Below are 20077 nucleotides of genomic sequence, written 5' to 3' on the forward strand. Positions count from 1 at the left end.
GTGATCCTTTCGAAAGTTGTTCAAATAAATAATCTGAAACCTTTTTTTTAATTCAATCTGATGAAGACTCCTCTGGGCTCAATCAACAAAGCCAAAAAACAAAATTGTGAAAAAAAATTCTCAGCGCGATGAGTGCTGAAAAAATCAAGCTTTTCAACGAATTGATAGCAATAAAAAAATCCGAATCCGCGCCTTTTGAATGGAATTTTATGTCAAACATCTATGTGTTAAGTAACTTCACCGTTCAAACAAAAATACTGAAAAATGTTGCTTTTTGATACTAGTGCCGAAAAGTTCGACTTTTAATTTATTATTCTGTTATTTTTGGTAGAGAATAGAAGGCTGTTTCGTCGCTCAAGAATGACAGAAAAACAAGTACACTCAACCCCCGGTGGTTGGTCACTTTTTCGTTTGACACTTTTTTAGTTTGTACCCCGTTGGTTGGTCTAAGTCAAACTAAAAAATGACGAACTGTCACTTTTTACACGGCGCTCACGCACACTATCAAAATAAATGTTTGATAGTGTGCGTGAGCTCCGTGTAAAAGGAGTGTCAAACCAAAAAGTAGTTTCACGACGGATTCCTTTTCACGCTTTTCACAAAAAAAATCTTTTTTTTTAATCGCTTATAGCTTTCATTGGTAACGTCGAGAGAGGGGGGAGGAGGGGAGGGGGGGGTTCAGAATTCAATATAAAATGGTGTTGTAAAAGTGTTATACATGGGCACAGTTGATTTACAATCATTAGTTTTCCTAAAATCCAAGTTTTGACAAACAAAATATTGCTGTTTCAACCATGCTCAAATCGATTAACAGTGTAAAATGCATTTTTAATTGTTGAAATTTTGAAGTTAATAAAAACAAATTTTGCTCCCTGATTTTTACCAAAAAAGGAAGGGATGGTGCGGAGGGGGGGGGGGGGAGGATAAAATTGGAAAATATTTGCAATTGCCTAACATTTCAGGATCAAGTATATTTTTATGAACAGAGCGACCTGAGATTTCATATAATTTAATTTATTAGAGCCGTTCTCTCAGATTTCGGTCATTCGATTTTTTTTTGTATTTTTTAATCCGACTTAAACTTTTTTGGTGCCTTCGGTATGCCCAAAGAAGCCATTTTGCATCATTAGTTTGTCCATATAATTTTCCATACAAATTTGGCAGCTACAAAAATGATGTATGAAAATTCAAAAATCTGTATCTTTTGAAGGAATTTTTTGATCGATTTGGTGTCTCCAGCAAAGTTGTAAGTATGGATATGGACTACACTGAAAAAAAAATGATACACGATAAAAAAAATTGGTGATTTTTTATTTAACTTTTTGTCACTAAAACTTGATTTGCAAAAAAATACTTAAAAAAAAAATTTTTTTTTGATATGTTTTAGAGGACATCAAATGCCCACTTTTTAGAAATTTCAAGGTTGTGCAAAAAATCTTTGAGCGAGTTATAAATTTTTGTATCAATACTGATTTTTTCAAAAAAATCTAAAAATTTGTACCAACTTCATTTTTCGATGTTAAATCAAATTTGCAATCAAAAAGTACTTCAGTGAAATTTTGATTAAGTGCACCGTTTTCAAATTAAATTAATTTTTAGGTAACTTTTTTGAAAATAGTCGAAGTTTTAATTTTTTTAAATTAGTGCACATGTTTGCCCCCTTTTGAAAAAAAAAAATATTTTTGAAAAGCTGAGATAATTCTCTATATTTTGCATTTTTGAACTTTGTTGATACGACCCTTAGTTGCTGAGATATTGCCATGCAAATGTTTAAAAACAGGAAAATTGATGTTTTCTAAGTCCCACCCAAACAACACACCATTTTCTAATGTCGATATCTCAGCAACTAATGGTTCGATTTTCAATGTTAAAATATGAAACATTCGTGAAATTTTCTGATCTTTTCGAAAAAAATATTTTCAATTTGTTTAAACCAAGACTAACATTTCAAAAGGGCCAAATATTCAATATTATTTCAAAGGTGGGCAAACATGTGCACTAATTTTAAAAAATGAAAAACTGCGACTATTTTCAAAAAAGTCACCTAAAAATGGATTTAACATGAAAACGGTGCACTTTATCAAAATTTCACTGAAGTACTATTTGATTGCAAATTTGATTTTACATCGAAAAATGAAGTTGAAAAAAAAAAATTGCGACCAATTTTTCGATTTTTTGAAAAAATCAGTATTGATTCAAAAATTTATAACTCAAAGATTTTTTGCACAACCTGGAAATTTCTGAAAAGTTGGCATTTGAAACGAAAAAAAAACGAAACTATTGGCACTACGCCCCCCGGGGCATGGCCTTCCCTCTAACGTGGGATTTCTGCTCCAGCGCCTCTGACGAGACAGGAGAAACCGGGACCGACGTTTTACTTCACCATCCGATAGAAGCTCAGTGGATAAGGCGGGAATCGAACCCGCGTCTCATAGCATCATCGGGATCGGCAGCCGAAGCCGCTACCCCTGCGCCACGAGACCCACTTGGCATTTGATGTCCTCTAAAACATATCAAAAATTTTTTTTTTTAAAAGTATTTTTTTTGCAAATCAAGTTTTAGTGACAAAAAGTTAAATAAAAAATCATCAAATTATTTTTACCGTGTATCATTTTTTCCAGTGTAGTCCATATCCATACCTACAACTTTGCCGAAGACACCAAATCGATCAAAAAATTCCTTCAAAAGATACAGATTTTTGAATTTTCATACATCATTTTTGTATGGCCAGCTGCCAAATTTGTATGGAAAATTATATGGACAAACTAATGATGCAAAATGGCTTCTTTGGGCATACCGAAGGTACCAAAAAAGTTTCAGTCGAATTAAAAAATACAAAAATTAAAATTTAAGAAAAAAGACCGATTTCGTAGAGAATTGCTCATTAGTCAGAAACTGCGAAAATTATGACAGTTTCATTCATTCAAAGACTGAGTAATTCCACAACATATATCATATTCTAAGGAATGTTGTGTTTGGATTCAGTGTTTTTCGTGCAAAACGAGGGAATTTAGGAAAAATATTAATGTTTGCTCTTTTTCCATTAGTGTTTGTTTAAAACATACAAACAATAAACAGAATGGATAAAAACTTGCATATCTATTTTTTCAAATGACCTATAAGCTATTAAGTTTTGTATTTTTACAGGACCTATTCAAAAAAAAAACTCTACATATTCTAATCATTAAAATTCCCAAAATCACCTCCCTTCACCGTACAATTTACGCGCGCCCCCAGTTTTCTCTGTGAATCGCTCAAAGTATTCTCCCGTTCGCTCACTTTCTCCCATTCTTCTCTTCCTCTCGCAATCGCGTTCGCAATCGTGCACGTGAGCCGAGTCGCAAGTGCAACCGCGCGCGCTTTCATCGTCCCCCATCAAAGGAAGCTCTGATTCGTTGCTCGCAAAAAAAAGGAGTTGCATCGTCCTTGATCGTTCGGTTCGGACCGCGCGCGCGATCTAGTTCTCCCTGGCTCTCGCCTTTGCTCTCACTCTCTCTCTTTCTCATCGCGCGCTTGGTGCATTTTCGAGAGGAGACCTTTGAGCCGCTCGCCGAAGCATCGCGATGGTCATTCCGCCGAGGGTTTCCGTTGCGTTCGGATGCACTTTTCGGCGGCCTCGCGGCGAACGGAAAAGTGCGCGGTTTTGGAAAAAAAGTGCAACTCGCGGTCAATTAGTGTGTGCGACTCGCCAAAGTGGTGGTCAGTTGCAGGGCAGATGCCGATCCGATCGGACGTGACTCGGCGAGTTCTTTTGAAGAGTTTTTCGAGTTCCTCGCGGTCGTCGTGATTCAGATCACACGTTCGCAACTACAAGATTCGGCGTTCAGTTTTTGGAGGATTCTTTTTTTTTTTTTTTTTTGGAAAGTGCCCTCGATCGGTCGCCCGTGTAGTGGCCATGTGGATCGTGACCCCGGAGTAACTGGTTTAACCCCCGAGGAACGGGGAAGGATGGTGGGCCAGATTTAATCGCTGATGGTCAGCGGTGGCGTCAACGCGAGCGATGCTGCTGGAAAAAGGACCATCGCCGTTGTCCTCGATCGATGGCATCAACGGCAGCAGCACGGAAATGCAATTAACGAAGAATTTGGTGCAAATAAAGTGAAAACGTGTGTCGTTCGGTTGATTTATGGGATTTGCATTTTGAGCATGTGTGCAGCGGCCAGTAGAGCGTGGGGAAACGGAGCAAGAAATCCCCGAAAAAAATAACGAGCAGAAAAAAAAGTTGGCAATCAAGTTTATACTAAATACGAACGTGTGCTATTTTTTTCGGTTGGCACTTTGTGACGACAAATTGGAAGAAAACTGTGAAAAAGATTTTTCATCTGAAACAAAAAAAAAAAAAAAGGGAGAAACTGTCGCAGTTTGGCGCTGGTGGCGTTTGAGAGTTTTATTGCGAACAAGATAAACTGACGCGCGACGATAAATTTGGCCCCGCGGGTTGATAAGAATGGCCGGTTGACGGAGCAATTTTACGGAACAAAAAAGGGAGCAGGACGATTTGGTTGCGTTTTTCAACAGTCCATTTGGGAGTGATTAAATGGTTAAGGTACGTGACACGTCTGATTTTTAATATATGATTTTTGCTAGTTTATGTTCCTTAGTTTTGCTTGATGTTGTTGCGATTTTGTTTGTATTTTGATTGAATTTCGAAGGTTTTTGTTAATCAAAAAGAAAAAAAAAATAGTGGCGGCAATGATATTTACTTAAACATCACAACTTCTGAGTAATTCACTCAGTGTTTTTTTTTGTCACATTGAAAAACGTGCACACTGAAAAAAAAGTACCAAATTCCTAAATTCTAGGAATTTTGGCTCCTTTCGTTATTAAGTAATCCAAAAAACCCGATTACTAAATAAGGAAAAGAGGCAAAATTCCTAGAATAAAAGAATTTGGTACTTTTTTTTATTTCAGTGTACATTCTTGTTAGTAGCTGAACCAGCCTCCGGTTGTTAGTTTAATAAAGATAAATAATAATAATAATAATATTCTTGTTAAATAAATGCGTATCAATGACGTTTTGTACGCACATGAGCAAGTCTCTAGTTTTTCGCGACTTTTTATTGTTTTTTTTTATTTGAATGAAATTTTAACTGTCGAATATTTATGTCCAAATAAGCCATTTTGCATCATATTTGTTTCATACAGTCCATACTCGATTATCCGAAGGCCTCGACAAAATCTCACTTCGGATAATCAAATCACGATTGTTTTTTTCGTAGTCTTATTTTTGATTGTTGAGCTTTAGTATGACTCTTAAACTACTCTAAAGTGATTAGAATTTTTAAATCCAAGATGGCGGCCAGAATGGCGATGATGAAGTATTTTTTTATTTTACAGGCATTCAACCATTCAAATATAACTAAAATTGGGTCGCAGAACTCGAATTTTTTTTTCGTGATTCGATTATCCGAAGTCCCATACTAACCTTCGGATAATCGAGGCTTCGGACTATCGAGTCTGGACAACACATTTTGGGACAGTCCATACAAAAACGCTATGAAAATATTCCGAAATCTGTACCATGAGGAGGGATTTAGATTTAAAAAAAGTGTCCACGTGGTTTATGAATGGTCCACTGAGAAAATGTGAAATTTATTTGATTCATGCTTCAAAATTGCCTTTGGTGGCAACACAAATTTATATTTTCATGAAAAAAAAAAAACAATTTCTACTGCCCCCTTCGAAATTTCCCCAGCAACACAAACACACAAAAAAATAATTATGTATTGACGTAAATTGAAAATTTTCATTGCAAAAAAAAAAAAAAATCAGCATCAAATTTCGTATTTTTGGCAGGATAAGCACTCGCTCCAAACTCAATCCAATTAGCTGATTTTCACTATTTACACGGAGAAAAAATAGTTCCCAAAATCGCTTGTTCACGATTTCCAAAAACGTACCATGGGATTTGAACACTTTGTTCGTGGTTCCCATTTTCATGAACGCTTGTTCACGATTTTTTGAACTCTTTTTTCTCCGTGTAAAAAAACTAATTTTGCAAAACTTTTGATACAAACTTGCTTGCTACCTTCTTATCGAGCTATTTATCACTCGATTTCAGTTGAAAAGGCATTTAATGAGCTGTAATTGATTGTCAAATTGCTGAATTGCAACATCATAGGCACGCTGGAATTAGATGCTGTTTCCCTACAATGCATAATACTGATTTTTTTAAAATTAAATAAAGGCTTTTTAATCTATCTACAGATTTTGAATTTTGAGAGTAAAAAATAAATAAAATTGGACCTTTAAAACTCTGCAAAGCAGCAGATTAGATATTTAATATAAGATATTAGAATAAAGAGGTCAATGCTTGCATTGTATTTGCATTTTTTTCTTTAAAAACTGAAAATTCAACTTTTTAGAACATCAGTCTTTCAACTTTATATCTGGAGTTTTTTTTTTGAAAAGGTTCAATAAATCAAATTTTCAGTTTTTGCTTTGTTTTTGAAACACCCACGAGCAAAAACTGTAAAATTTGGTTTACAGGACCTTTTTTTTTTAAAAAAAACTCCAGATATGTCGGTTGCACCCTTTTGACCGCCGCCGTGTTGGTGGTTTAGTTTCCTCGTGGCGGTATGGTTATTTTATTGGCTATCGACCACCACCGTAGCAGGCCGTGTGTCCGGAGCTGTTGTGTCGCCAAAGTTGGGGCCATTTTTTTTTGCTGAGCTGCAGTCGCCATGGCAGGGTGTTGTTGTTATTTTATTCTGGTCGTACAAATAAATGACACACGCATCAGCCTCAACACCGGCGGCCTACTATGCCTATACTGGTTCGGCACTCTCTATACATCATCCAGTCGATACTTTTCTCCACAAATGCGTCAACAGACAAGTAGACTGCACAAATCAAACTAGTCTTTTTTTTCGATATTGTTGAAACGTGTTGTTGCACTGTCAGTTCATTATTTTTTTTCTTCAACTAGGTAATTTTTGTTACATCCTGAACTGCCCCTGTTCTCATAAATGTCCCATATATGTTTTTTCATCACTTTTGAATTATTGATGCTGTTTTTATCAAATTGTGTATTTCAGAAGAATCTAAAATTTTCAGTACATTGATCTCGAAATCTGCAAATTCGAATAGCAAATTAAAAGCTTAATTGTATTGCAATTAAAACACACAAAAAATAAAGAGTTTGGTACTGAGAAACAGAAGATAAAATTAACATATTTTTGCCTTCCTCACCTCACTGAGGCAAGGCTATAAAATCACTCGAAAAATGAACTTATTAAATACGACTCCTAGATATACCTTCACGTATACCTATCGACTTAGAATCAAATTCTGAACAAATGTCTGTGGGGATGTGTGTAGACATGATTTTTTTCCACACGATTATCTCAGAACTGGCTGTACCGATTTTGGCCGGATCCGCCTTATTCTGTTCGTTTTGGGGTCCCCTAAGACCCTATTAAATTTTATTCTGTTTAGTGAAGTACTTTTAAAGTGATGCCAAGAAAAAGTTTTTTTGTAGCTACAAAAAAGGGTGATTTTTGCTTTTTTGACTTTTTGACCATGCGGGGGATTGGCAAATCGCTTAAGCAGTGTCTGCGTCTCTTCTGGAAAAAATCTGTATTAATTATGTTGCTGCATCATTTGCCTCGACAAAGATTTACACGAACTTTTTACTGAAATATATAACTCATGAGACTTTTCACCTTTATTTTGAAGAGTTGGTAAAAAAAAGAATTGAAAATTGCTGTTCAAGTAAAATCAATAATTAAAAAAAAAACAATGAAAAAAAATAAAAAAAAACTCTTAAATTAATTTGTAAATACCACCTAAAATACAACATGAATGCGAGGAAGGCACCAACCACCTTAAGGTGGATTAAGTAACGTTTTTCTCATAAAAATACTGAAAATGAAAGACGAAAACACAAAACAAGAGAAGTATGGATTTTCGTAAAACTGAAATTTAATTTAATCGGGAAAATCTAAAAGCAATACAAACTAAACAAATCGCTGAATGTTTTATTTTGGAACAAAATTGTCATAGTTAATAAATCAATTCCTAATAAAAATTGAAAGAAAGTTTTGCAAATCACACATTCATCTCCGGTTGTCTGTTTGGCTTGTGTGCGGCCTACTGCGTTTCTGTCTTTTGTTGTTATTATTAAAGAGGGTGAGTGAGGTGGTGGTCACCGTTGCCATTGGGAAATAAATAAATCATAAAGGAAGGAGAAATAAACGCCACCGCACACACACACACGCGGACTTCTGGCCAGCAGAAATGTCTCGTGAGGGAGGGAGGAGGGCAGAAGGCGACATTTCGCCGCAAAAAAAAACCCTGACCCAGGACACAAAAGTTTGTGTTATTTGTCGTCGATTGCGACAGATTGGCGTGTGGTGGCGGATTGGAGGGGGGGGGGAAGGGTTTTGGGCACGTTGTTTGCCTTACCTTGCGTCTGACGCCACTGGCAGCCCTGCAGTGTGGGGCGATCTGGAAGTGCTTGTTTCGCTATGAAAGCAATTTTCTTGTCATTATACTCGCTATGTTTGCCAAGCAAACTTGCCAATGTGACGCGCCAATTTCGCTCATTGTTGGCTGGACGATTTTTTTTTATAGCAAGTTCGCCGTTATAGCAGGTACTAATATTCGCAAATTCATAAGGCACGAAGATATTAGATGCTGTTTCTCTAGTCCGTTTTTATGTTAAACATTGTTTTGTAATTATTATTATTATATTGTAATAGTCAAGTAATAGTCGAAGATTTCCTGGTCCACCCAATACTTTGTCGGACATTTTTAGAAAACATTCTTTTTTTCGAAATATTTTGGTGAATTAATTACTGCGAAGTGCAGTTTAAGTATATAAACGGAAAATTAAAAAATAATAATGTGTTCCGTACACAGTTTAAAAAAAAAAACATGGTAATACTGTCTCATTCAAAAGCATTAAAAAAAAAGAAAAACTAAATCAAATTCAAGCCTAAATTTTTAGGCGTAAAGAATCACAAAATGCTTTATACATAGGGTATTTAAACCAATAGTGGACACCCTAGTAGAGCCGACTAGCATTTTTCAAAACTTTTCAGCATTTTACAGAACAATGGAATCTGAAGTCTTTTGGACAATTCTGACTATTTTTGCCTTCCTCACCTCACTGAGGAAAGGCTATAAAATCACTCGAAAACTGAACTTCTTAAATAGGCCTCGTAGACCCACCTTCACGTATACCTATCGACTCAGAATCAAATTCTGAGCAAATGTCTGTGTGTGTGGATGGACGTAGTTTTTTTTTCTCACTCACTTTTCTCGAAACTGGCTTGACCGATTTTGTCCGGTTCTGTGTTTTTAGATCCGTCTACAGGTCCCATAGGTCATATTTTCATACCATTATGTTTAGTAAAGTACTTCAAAAGTTATGCTAAAAAAACGATTTTGACTAAAGCTCGCAAGATTGTAAAAAGGGTGGTTTTTGTAAGAAAGGCCGTAATGCTATACATTTTTAGAAAGGTATTTGAAAGACCTTTCTAACGAGTCCAAGACATTAAAGATATGACAACCCTATAAAAAGTTATAAGCACTTAAGTGTTATTTATACGCTTTTTGAAGGCCGGATCTCAGATATTTTGATAAAAACGATGTGCGGATCTATCATGCGAGCTATCGTTGGATATGTATTCAAAAGACCTTTCCAACGCGTCCAAAACATTGAAGATCTGACAACCCTATCGAAAGTTATAAGCACTTCAGAGTTATTTATGTACTTTTTGGAGGCCGGATCTCAGATATTTTGATGGAAACGTTGTCCGGATTTCTCATGCGACCTATCGTAGGATGGGTATTCAAAAGACCTTTCTAACTCGTCCAAAACATTGAAGATCTGACAACCCTATCAAAAGTTATAAGCACTTAAGTGTTATTTATACACTTTTTGAAGGCCGGATCTCAGATATTTTGATAAAAACGATGTGCGGATCTATCATGCGACCTATCGTTGGATATGTATTCAAAAGATCTTTCCACACGTCCAAAACATTGAAGATCTGACAACCCTATCGAAAGTTATAAGCACTTCAGAGTTATTTATGTACTTTTTGGAGGCCGGATCTCAGATATTTTGATGGAAACGTTGTCCGGATATCTCATGCGACCTATCGTAGGATGGGTATTCAAAAGACCTTTCTAACTCGTCCAAAACATTGAAGATCTGACAACCCTATCAAAAGTTATAAGCACTTAAGTGTTATTTATACACTTTTTGAAGGCCGGATCTAAGATATTTTGATAAAAACGATGTGCGGATCTATCATGCGACCTATCGTTGGATATGTATTCAAAAGATCTTTCCACACGTCCAAAACATTGAAGATCTGACAACCCTATCGAAAGTTATAAGCACTTCAGAGTTATTTATGTACTTTTTGGAGGCCGGATCTCAGATATTTTGATGGATACGTTGTCCGGATTTCTCATGCGACCTATCGTAGGATGGGTATTCAAAAGACCTTTCTAACTCGCCCAAAACATTGAAGATCTGACAACCCTATCAAAAGTTATAAGCACTTAAGTGTTATTTATACACTTTTTGAAGGCCGGATCTAAGATATTTTGATAAAAACGATGTGCGGATCTATCATGCGACCTATCGTTGGATATGTATTCAAAAGATCTTTCCACACGTCCAAAACATTGAAGATCTGACAACCCTATCGAAAGTTATAAGCACTTCAGAGTTATTTATGTACTTTTTGGAGGCCGGATCTCAGATATTTTGATGGATACGTTGTCCGGATTTCTCATGCGACCTATCGTAGGATGGGTATTCAAAAGACCTTTCTAACTCGCCCAAAACATTGAAGATCTGACAACCCTATCAAAAGTTATAAGCACTTAAGTGTTATTTATACACTTTTTGAAGGCCGGATCTCAGATATTTTGATAAAAACGATGTGCGGATCTATCATGCGACCTATCGTTGGATATGTATTCAAAAGATCTTTCCACACGTCCAAAACATTGAAGATCTGACAACCCTATCGAAAGTTATAAGCACTTCAGAGTTATTTATGTACTTTTTGGAGGCCGGATCTCAGATATTTTGATGGAAACGTTGTCCGGATTTCTCATGCGATCTATCGTAGGATGGGTATTCAAAAGACCTTTCTAACTCGTCCAAAACATTGAAGATCTGACAACCCTATCAAAAGTTATAAGCACTTAAGTGTTATTTACGCACTTTTTGCATTTTGGATAGCACCCATTAAATGTGAGGAAGGCGCCAACCACCTAAGGGTGGTTTAAGTAACGTTTTGCCTTCCTCACCTCAATGAGGAAAGGCTATAAAATCACTCGAAAAATGAACTACTTTATTCGACCTCCTAGACCCACCTTCACGTATACCTATCGACTCAGAATCAAATTCTGAACAAATGTCTGTGCGTGTGTATGTCTGTAAGTCCGTGCACACGATTATCTCCGGACTGGCTGAACCGATTTGAACCGTTTTGGTCTCACTCGATCCGTCTTGAGGTCCCACAAGACCCTAGTTGATTTTATGAAGTTTAGAAAAGTACTTCAAAAGTTATGCTAAAAAAAATGATTTTAGATAAACTTCGGAAGCTTGTAAAAAGGGTGGTTTTTGTAAGAAAACCCGTCATGTTATATATTGTTATAAAGGTAATTGAAAGACCTTTCCAACGCGTTCAAAAGACTGAAGATCTGACAACCCTATCAAAAGTTATGAGCACTTAAGTGTTATTTATACGCTTTTTTGAGGCCGGATCTCAACAATTTTGATGAGAAAGTAGTCCGGATCTATCATGCGACCCATTGTTGGATAGGTAATCAAAAGACCTTTCCAACAAACCCAAAAGAGTGAAGATCTGACAACCCTATCATAAGTTATAGGTACTTTAGTGTTTCTTATACACTTTTTTGAGGCCGGATCTCAGATATTTTGATACACACTTTTTTGAGGCTGTGTAGTGTATTCACTTTATGAATGCGAGGAAGGTAACGATTAAGTAACGTTTTTTTAGTAAAGTTCCTTAAATTAACATTATTTCGTTTCGACTTACTTAAATGAAATAATCGTACACTCAACCTCCGCTGGTTGGTCACTTTTTCGTTTGACACTTTTTTAGTTTGTACCCCGTTGGTTGGTCAAAGTCAAACTAAAAAGTGACGAACTGTCACTTTTTACACGGCGCTCACGCACACTTTCAAAACAAACTTTTAGTAGTGTGTGTGAACTCCGTGTAAAAGGGGTGTCAAACGAAAACGTGACCCCGTTCGTTTGACAACAGTTGGTGTCAAACCATCGGGGTTTGAGTGTAATCGCATTTGCATGGAGATGAACTTACTGCAATGATATAATCAGTTAAAAAAATGTAAGTTTGTATACCTGAAAGAGTTTTGTTTTCTTGTGAAAATGCTAGTGGCCATGGCTGATTTCAGATGACGAACTCGAAACACTTATTTTGGCGAAAATAACAATTAAATGTCAGTCAACATTACTTTGAATGATGTTGAACAAGTCTTAGAAAATAATTGTAGACAAACACCCGCTTGAAATTGTGATTTTAATGATTTTTTCATCAAAACACCTCTAGATGGTCAACTATAGGAAAGGGAACGTATCCTAAAAACGGTTATGTTTTTATTAAAAAAAATGCTAAATATCAAAAATTTTTCATTATTCTTTATTGTTATAGAGTTTTAATTAAATTATTAAAATATTATTTTCTTAGCCGTTTTAACCGATCTGTGGTCCAAAATTCTAAATTTGTAAAAATTTTAAAGCCTTTATTTGACTACCCATACATCATTCTGCACAATTCTACAATGTAATCTGAATAGTAACCAATCGATTTTGCCAGTTTTTGAAAGAAAATTTCAATATAAATCAGTAATTATTTCTATGTCCCCTCATTTTTTTACGTTTTGAGGGGAGGAGAGAGTGGACAAAACCCTGAAATAAAATTTGCAATGGCCTAATGTAACAAAAAATTACCTCAACAATTTTGGTATCCCGGGCATTTCGAAACAACAAAAAATCCCCCAATTTTGGCTAGCAATTGAGTTGTGTCTTTTGTGCTGTATTTTGATAGTATTACATTGGCTATTACATTGATATTGTATTTTTGAAATCAACCTGAGATTTAGATAGCTGTACACAGACATGCATTTGAACGAACTGTACTTGCACTTCCCGTTCTTATAAGCACATCTAGGAGGCACAGAACATGGTGTTTTTACCACCTTACGAGAACGCGTGCCGAACTCTTAGCGGCTCTTTGAAGAATTGTACATGTTTTTTTAATGTTCTACTATTTTTCACTTATATTTTGAGCTAGGCCAGTTCTTTTCATGAAATGTTGTAGCGCCGAAGCTCAATCTGAGATCTTCAACATTTTTTTAAATATTTAATTAAAACTCACCTTAAACAACAATGAAATTTATACATTTGCTAGTAAAGGGCACGATTAGTTGTTTCCTAACATGGAAATCCAACAGCACAGGTTTAAATGACCAAAGAATATGCAAAAAAACGGGTTTCCCTAAAAATGGTCATCAAACATCCGAAGTTCTTAGCATAGCCCACTTGGCAGCTATTCCAGATAGTTTCTATTTGTTTCACACACTGATAACTGCTGAATATTTCAGTGCACGGTTTACTTTAGCCTTATTTTCCTCATTTTTTCATTACACAAAGTTGAATCCAGAAAAAAACCATTGACATTTGCACGTACAGTTAAAGTTTTGACACAGAGCCCGTGCGCGTACTTTGATTAAAAACACAGTGTTTTTAAATCTTAGAACAGCGATTCTCAACCTTCTTCTAGGCTGGTACCCCCTGCCGTGTAAATCAAGTAGGCCCGGTACCCCCGTTGAGAATCATTGTCTTAGAAAAACAAGAGCAGCACCCGTGCCGTGCCCAGCCTGTACATTGAAATCTGTGTCTCCCCCTCACCTTTAAAAAAAATCCTAAATACATAGAAGAAATGTTTTTTTTTTATGAATTTATTGATATTTAGCTAATTTTAAAAAATATCATAACTCTGATAATGCATAAAGCATTTTATGACACGTTTTGCTTCAAAATCCTGAAAATTATGCCTCTAGTTAATTTTGTTTTGCCCCGAATGAAAAATTGCCATTTTCAGATATCAATATTCAATACAAAATTTAAATCATTGCATCATTGTTTAAGTAACGACATATCATAAAAGTGAATTCTTAGCCTCTTCTCGCTCCATGTGACAGAAACTTATGACCGAGCATGATTTTCCCTGCCCATGTCGTGTCCCCCTCAAATTTTTGCACGTTGCGAACGAAAAAAGAGCTTCCAAATTTGATACATGAAAGCTGTCCGCGTTCGCTTCCTTACGCTGCAAAATTCCTTCCCTGGCGGGGGTTCGTCATCGGAGCTGTCTACCTGGTGCCCCCAGCCTGCCTGTTATTGTGCACCGATATCTGACTCAATTATACCAAGTCGTCAGCACATACTTTTCACATATAAAACGGCTGGAAGATTGATGGGAACCGGCGGCCACTTTGCGCGACGATATACATTGTTGTTGTCGTCGGTGACGGGTAGGGAGGAGGGAGTTTTTCATTACACCGCGTGGTTGGAAGTTTTATGTTACGGCGACAACCGTGCGACACTGGTTCCTGAACACACACACACAAAAACACGAGGGTTGATTTGTAGCTTCCTACAACAATGCAGATTCGTTGCAGGACCGGAGCGGATTAAGTAGTTTGTTTGTATGTACAATTATTGCGAAATGTTACAGGTCATCGTTTGAAAAGGACTTAACGGTAAACCGATACTAATCCTGCTTGTCATACAAATCGGTTCGCTTGTCAGCGGACAGCATTATGGTTCAATTGCTTTGTAACTTTGTTGTGACAAGCTCGATTAGGGAAAGACGATATTCCAGCATTAAAACATGGTTGCTAATTCGGTACCTCTCTAAGGATAGGCGCCTTTCATGGTGGAAATGCATTAAGAGCGAGTTTTTAGTACAGTGTATCACAGGTCGTTTCGAATTATGTGTGCACCATCGAATCACTTCGTAATCTTCGGAAAACTTGTTCTCTGTAGCACAAACTAAACCCTTTGAAGCTTTTGATTGATCTAAAAGTTGTTAAGGCAGGGTAGTCAGAAATGAGCAATGAGGTCTCAAAAAACGCAGCTTCAACTTGGCTTCAACTAATCAGGCTCGGAAAAATGGACCGAGTTATATCACACTAGTGGGCAATCCATAACACACCCTCCCTCCTAAAATGTTTTTTTCCTTTTTAAATCAAAGCCGATATTTGTAGAAAGATTAAACTAAGAATCTAAGTTACATAAATAAAACTTTGAAGGCGCCACCTTAATAATGTGCCGTTTGGATTCAATGCATTCTTATCAACTCAAAATTGAGTTCGACATGTTACCCAAGTAACTATCCAGCACTTAAACTCAGCCACACTTTTACAGCTGCGAGTAAAAGCTGAACAGTTTTTACGTCAGCACTAACAGCTACTATAGTGCTGAATAATGACCACAGTTGGACTTTACTCGGCTGGTTTAGTGCTGGCCTCGACTGTTTCTGTCCACCCCTGCGGAAAATGTCAAAACAAAAAAAAAAAAAAAAACAGAGAGCAAAACAAAAGTTGCTGCCTCTCTTTTCCCTTGCCTTCCCCGATTTCTATTTTATTTTTGGATTGTTTTTAACTGCATTACCGACCTGTTTTATGATATTGCTTCGATGGATGCTCTTGCAGAGGAGTATGGAAGTTGACATCGCTGTTGTGGTGGTGGTCTTGAGCCCGTAAGTGAGAAGCAATAGGGTCGTGGCGTTACATCGTGCTGCCATCTGGTTTTTTTAAGTGCAAGAGTGGAAAAGTGCTGAAAAATAGACGGCTTCCTATCTCGCCCAGCAAAATGAAGTCGATAAAGAAGTCGGTTTCGATGAGAAAAAGTGGAAAACGTGGTCTCAAATATAGCGACGCCATCCCCCATGCAATTTTAAAGCATCTTGTGTTTACTGTTTCGGACTAGGTCTTTTCGGTGTATTTAGTTCTTTATCATAATTAAAACGCTTTTTTTTGTTTTCTTCGACGCAAATGACTTCCTTTATTAATCATGCACATTTAAATTTATTTATTTCATATTTAATAAATCACTTACCTACAGCCTCGCGGCAAATTAATTAAGATCAAACGCTTTGTCGATCATGTCGTATTTGCCGCGCTGCAAGACTCAGCTTTCGATGGTGAATCCGACGTTGTGGGCAGCTTCAAGCTTCCCTTCTTAACTGCTTTGCAGGTTCCGGGCATCCCACGGGCCATCATACGTACGCTGAAGATCTTCCGGAGGGTGCTTGCAACAATCAGTAGCTGGTTGCTACAGTTTCATGGAACGGCTGCTTTAGATTCTTCCTCATGATGACGGGCAGAGTTCAAAAGATGCTGAATCAACATTATAACAGCTATTGAATCAGTGCTGATTTGCATTAACAAATGCTGTTGGGTGACTCATTAGCAATAGCTGTGCTAATATGCTGCTGATTAACGACGTTACTTAGTGCTGGATGGTTACTTGGGTAGTGTTCACAGGACAGTGCAATGGATTGCGCTAGTTGTCATCAGAGTTGGTATTAGCAATGACATTTTCATGTTACGATAGCTTTACGTCCGCTTGCCTGTGTCTATTGTAGAGGTGGGCAAAACCGCTCTTTTTTAGGAGCCGCTCATTTTCGTTCGCTCTTAAAAAAGAGCCGCTCTTTGATCCGGCTCTTTCACTCTTTTTTCAAAATTTAAATGAATACGTTTTTTTATGTCCCTCAAGTCTGGTCAAATTCGCAAAAAAGATAATAGCAAGACATTTTAATGAAAAAAGAGTTTAAAAATGCATTTTGCACATCCCCAGTTTTCAAAATATCGAAGTATTGATGAACTTTTTTTTAAACCGAAAGGCTTTTTAATTTGTTTTCAGTGGATAAGATTTCTATTTTCATTAAAATTTGAACGTTTTTTTACTTTAATGAACTATCAGTTGCACACTGAAAAGTTTATTTAATTTTGTTTAGAAAATCGTATACTTTTGGGATTAATTTTTATAAGCATTGACATTTTTGAAATTGCATTTTCAATTCTCAAAAACAAATTTAATGTTACATTTTTCGGAAATACAATAAATTATATTTATAACAAAAATCATGCCATATTGAAACGGTTCATTCACAAAACCGGAGTTTAAAAAAGAACCGCGGTTCTTTTTTTGTGAGCCACGGTTCGTTCGCTCTTTTCAGTGAACCGGCTCTTTGAGCGGTTCGCTCTTTTTTTGCCCACCTCTAGTCTATTGCTTGAAAATGGTCTATATTCGTATCTAACCTGCTGATTGAGATCTGATGTAGAATTTGTTACAAAGTAATAAAAAAAAAAACAAGTTGACTCATTCTCAGGATATGTACCTATCGTATTGCGGTACGTCCAGCAGCAGGGTGACAAGAGTGATCTCGCGACTTGACCGTTTTCAAATACGGACTGACATGAGGTGGCTGCTTTGGAGCAACTGATGCACATGTGCCACTTTTTCAGGCCCCGACGGTTTCTACCACCGGTGACAAATGACGGCCGGTTCTTGCGTAAGGGTTGTTTGTTGGGGCTGAATGCAAATTCATGTGCAACTTTTGCTTTATTGCGGATGTTGTTGTGGTGCGGCAGCTCGTAATGAGTGCTGAAGAGATTTGATGTTGTCATGATGGCTTGAAAGCACTTTTTAAATATTTCATAATTTTGTATTTTGTCCCTTACAGATGTGGATCCACGGAGCGGTCCGAGTGATGCTCGTCCAGCAGCTGGTGGCGGTTTGCGGCGTTTCGTCCCTGCTGAGCAGTGCCCTGGCGGCGTCTTCGCTGGCCGCCAACCGGCCACGGCACACCGACAACCTGTTGATCGCCCGATGTCGTTCCAAATGTACGAACACATTCGACAAAATGATGGTACTTTCCCCCATTGCACTGCTCTCCACATTTCGTTTCTAGACGTTGTAAATTGGTGGATATCTTCTTGTAAAAAGTTTAATTTCTCTAAATTTGGTAGACCTATCCTTAAATCTAAGACAAACAGATGAGAAACTTATTATGTTATTAGTACGATACCATCTTATATGAGTTTCATGTCTGTTTGGCTGTGTTAAAAAGTTAAACATATGTTTGGTTGAATAACATTTTTATTTCTCCCCCAAGTGCGAAAGTACCTGCATTCGAGATTACCTGGAAAACTCAGCCTACAAAAAGTACGGCGATTGTCCCAAAGACCCTCTAAACCGCCTTGAGTCCATCTGTCTCAACACGTGCCACGGAACAGACTATCACTGTCCGGGTGTGGAAAAATGCTGCCCCCATTCGTGTGGGCTAAGCTGCCAGCACCCGATGGGCCTGGAAAAGATTCGGGGTCTTCCACCGGTCCCGTCTCACGTAAAGCTATTCGAAGCAGGGCGTGGCTACCGGATAGCCGAGATTCACTGGGAGATTAACCTCGAGGAGGAACAGCTGACCAGTGCGATCTACTTTGTGGTCGAGTCACGGCACCACATCGGAATGAGCTTCGCCGAGCGAAAGCTGGAGAATGACTGGCAAAACCACACGCCGACGGCGATCTTCGAACTCAAGCGTGCCGGAAGCCAAAAGCGGTACGTCGGCGAGATGAAGCTGAAACCAGGTCGCTGGTATCAGGTCCGGGTAGCCGCTGTAAACGAACTCGGCACCAGAGGTTACTCGGTCGTTTCGAGGGAGTTCCAACTGAGCAAAAAGCCAAACCCACCGCAATCTCCGAAGAATCTCACGCTGGGCCCGCTGGTGCCGAACGCCAACGGGACGTACAACCGGAAGGTAACATGGCAACTGCCACGATCCGATCTTCCCGTGGACAAGTACAAAATCAGCTGGAGCTTATACCTGAACGCGAGCACAGCTGGCAACTCTTCTCTGTTCAAGGAGACGGCTACGGTGTCCGCGGTAAGAACTTCAACACGTTCCGTCAGCGACGTTTCAGTCGATTCTGACATTTGTACTGCTTTCTCTTTCAGCCTGCGCGCCATTACGAGATTCGAGGACTGCACCCAAACAGTATTTACTACCTGCAGATACATGCCATCAGCGTGTACGGCAAGAGGCGTCTGAAATCGGCTGCCGCAAGCGACCTTATGAACACGTCCATCGCTGAAGGGGTCGAAAAGAGCGCCCTTCCGAGCATGGACAACATGCTGATGAGTGATGCAAGGTAAGATGGTTAATCTTTTTGCTGCAGTAAACATAACCTAAATCTTTCCCACGCAGCAGCAGCCACCACCGACGCACCAAATCCGGCCCGTCCTCGCTGGGTCTTAACTACAAATTTATCGCCCGCAAGACGGGACTAGCCGTACGGATAACCTGGCCGGAAAGGGCAGCACCAGCAGGCGGTCGATATCGGCTGCACCTGTGCCGCGGAGGTCGCGAGTGTTTCTCCAAACCGATGCAAGCCAGTTCGCACGATGTGACCGTTAAGGTACCACTGCAAGCATTCACCCAAACAGTGTTGTGCCAGTACTAATTCGGGGACTCTTTTCAGCAGAAAACATCGTTTGAATTTTTAAGGTTAGACTTTGACACCCGGTACACGGTGGGCTTGCGGTTCAACCGGAAGCGACCGGCCAGGGCTAGCCATGGCGGTCATCATCAGGCGAACGGCGGGTACGACAGCGTCCGGACGTTCGTGACGCCCAAGTGTGACGTTTTCGCCCGTGACCATCCGGATCTGCAGCTGGAGTGTTCCGCTTGAAAGTATACAAAGTAAATGTGCTGATTTGCTTAAGGAGCCCGCGCCCCGAGCGGGAATGAGCTGTGTTTCTGTTTGAGTATTATTCAAGGTTTTATTTGCAAATTAGCGAGGTTCAACTAGTGTTAATCTATTTTATTCTGTTATTATTCTTTAAATGCTGCGCTGCCATTTTATTCCTTACACTTAGAAAAGGATACTTAGCCGATGTGAACGTATGAGACGATTTGTGAGCAACTATTGCTAAATAAAATTTGCATTTATGTAGAAGAAACGCTGCTGAATAATTGTTGAGAAATATCCA

General features: G+C 38.4%; 1 protein-coding gene across 3 annotated transcripts; it reads left to right on the top strand.

Moving 5' to 3' along the window:
* Nucleotides 1-3580: 3580 nt before the first annotated feature.
* On the top strand, nucleotides 3581-20041 carry LOC6031659 (anosmin-1). 3 transcript variants are annotated; one of them, XM_038248503.1, is made up of 6 exons: nucleotides 3581-4546; nucleotides 17769-17954; nucleotides 18201-18971; nucleotides 19043-19236; nucleotides 19293-19503; nucleotides 19567-20041. In XM_038248503.1, the coding sequence occupies exons 1-6, from the start codon at nucleotides 4538-4540 to the stop codon at nucleotides 19774-19776; spliced, it is 1581 nt and encodes a 526-aa protein (XP_038104431.1). In that variant the 5' UTR covers nucleotides 3581-4537; the 3' UTR covers nucleotides 19777-20041. The 3 variants fall into 3 exon arrangements, with proteins under 3 accessions (XP_038104431.1, XP_038104432.1, XP_038104433.1); XM_038248504.1 differs by having other exon boundaries at nucleotides 19570-20041; XM_038248505.1 differs by having other exon boundaries at nucleotides 19296-19503.
* The last annotated feature ends 36 nt before the right edge of the window (nucleotides 20042-20077 follow it).

Source organism: Culex quinquefasciatus, chromosome 1, assembly GCF_015732765.1.
Source record: "Culex quinquefasciatus strain JHB chromosome 1, VPISU_Cqui_1.0_pri_paternal, whole genome shotgun sequence".
NCBI lineage: Eukaryota > Metazoa > Arthropoda > Insecta > Diptera > Culicidae > Culex > Culex quinquefasciatus.

Bases quoted from the DNA above. Each gene is read 5' to 3' on its own strand.
- LOC6031659 (XM_038248503.1), top strand. The intron at 17,955-18,200 runs GTACTTTCCCCC...TTCTCCCCCAAG, and splicing joins ACACATTCGACAAAATGATG to TGCGAAAGTACCTGCATTCG. The intron at 18,972-19,042 runs GTAAGAACTTCA...TTTCTCTTTCAG, and splicing joins AGACGGCTACGGTGTCCGCG to CCTGCGCGCCATTACGAGAT.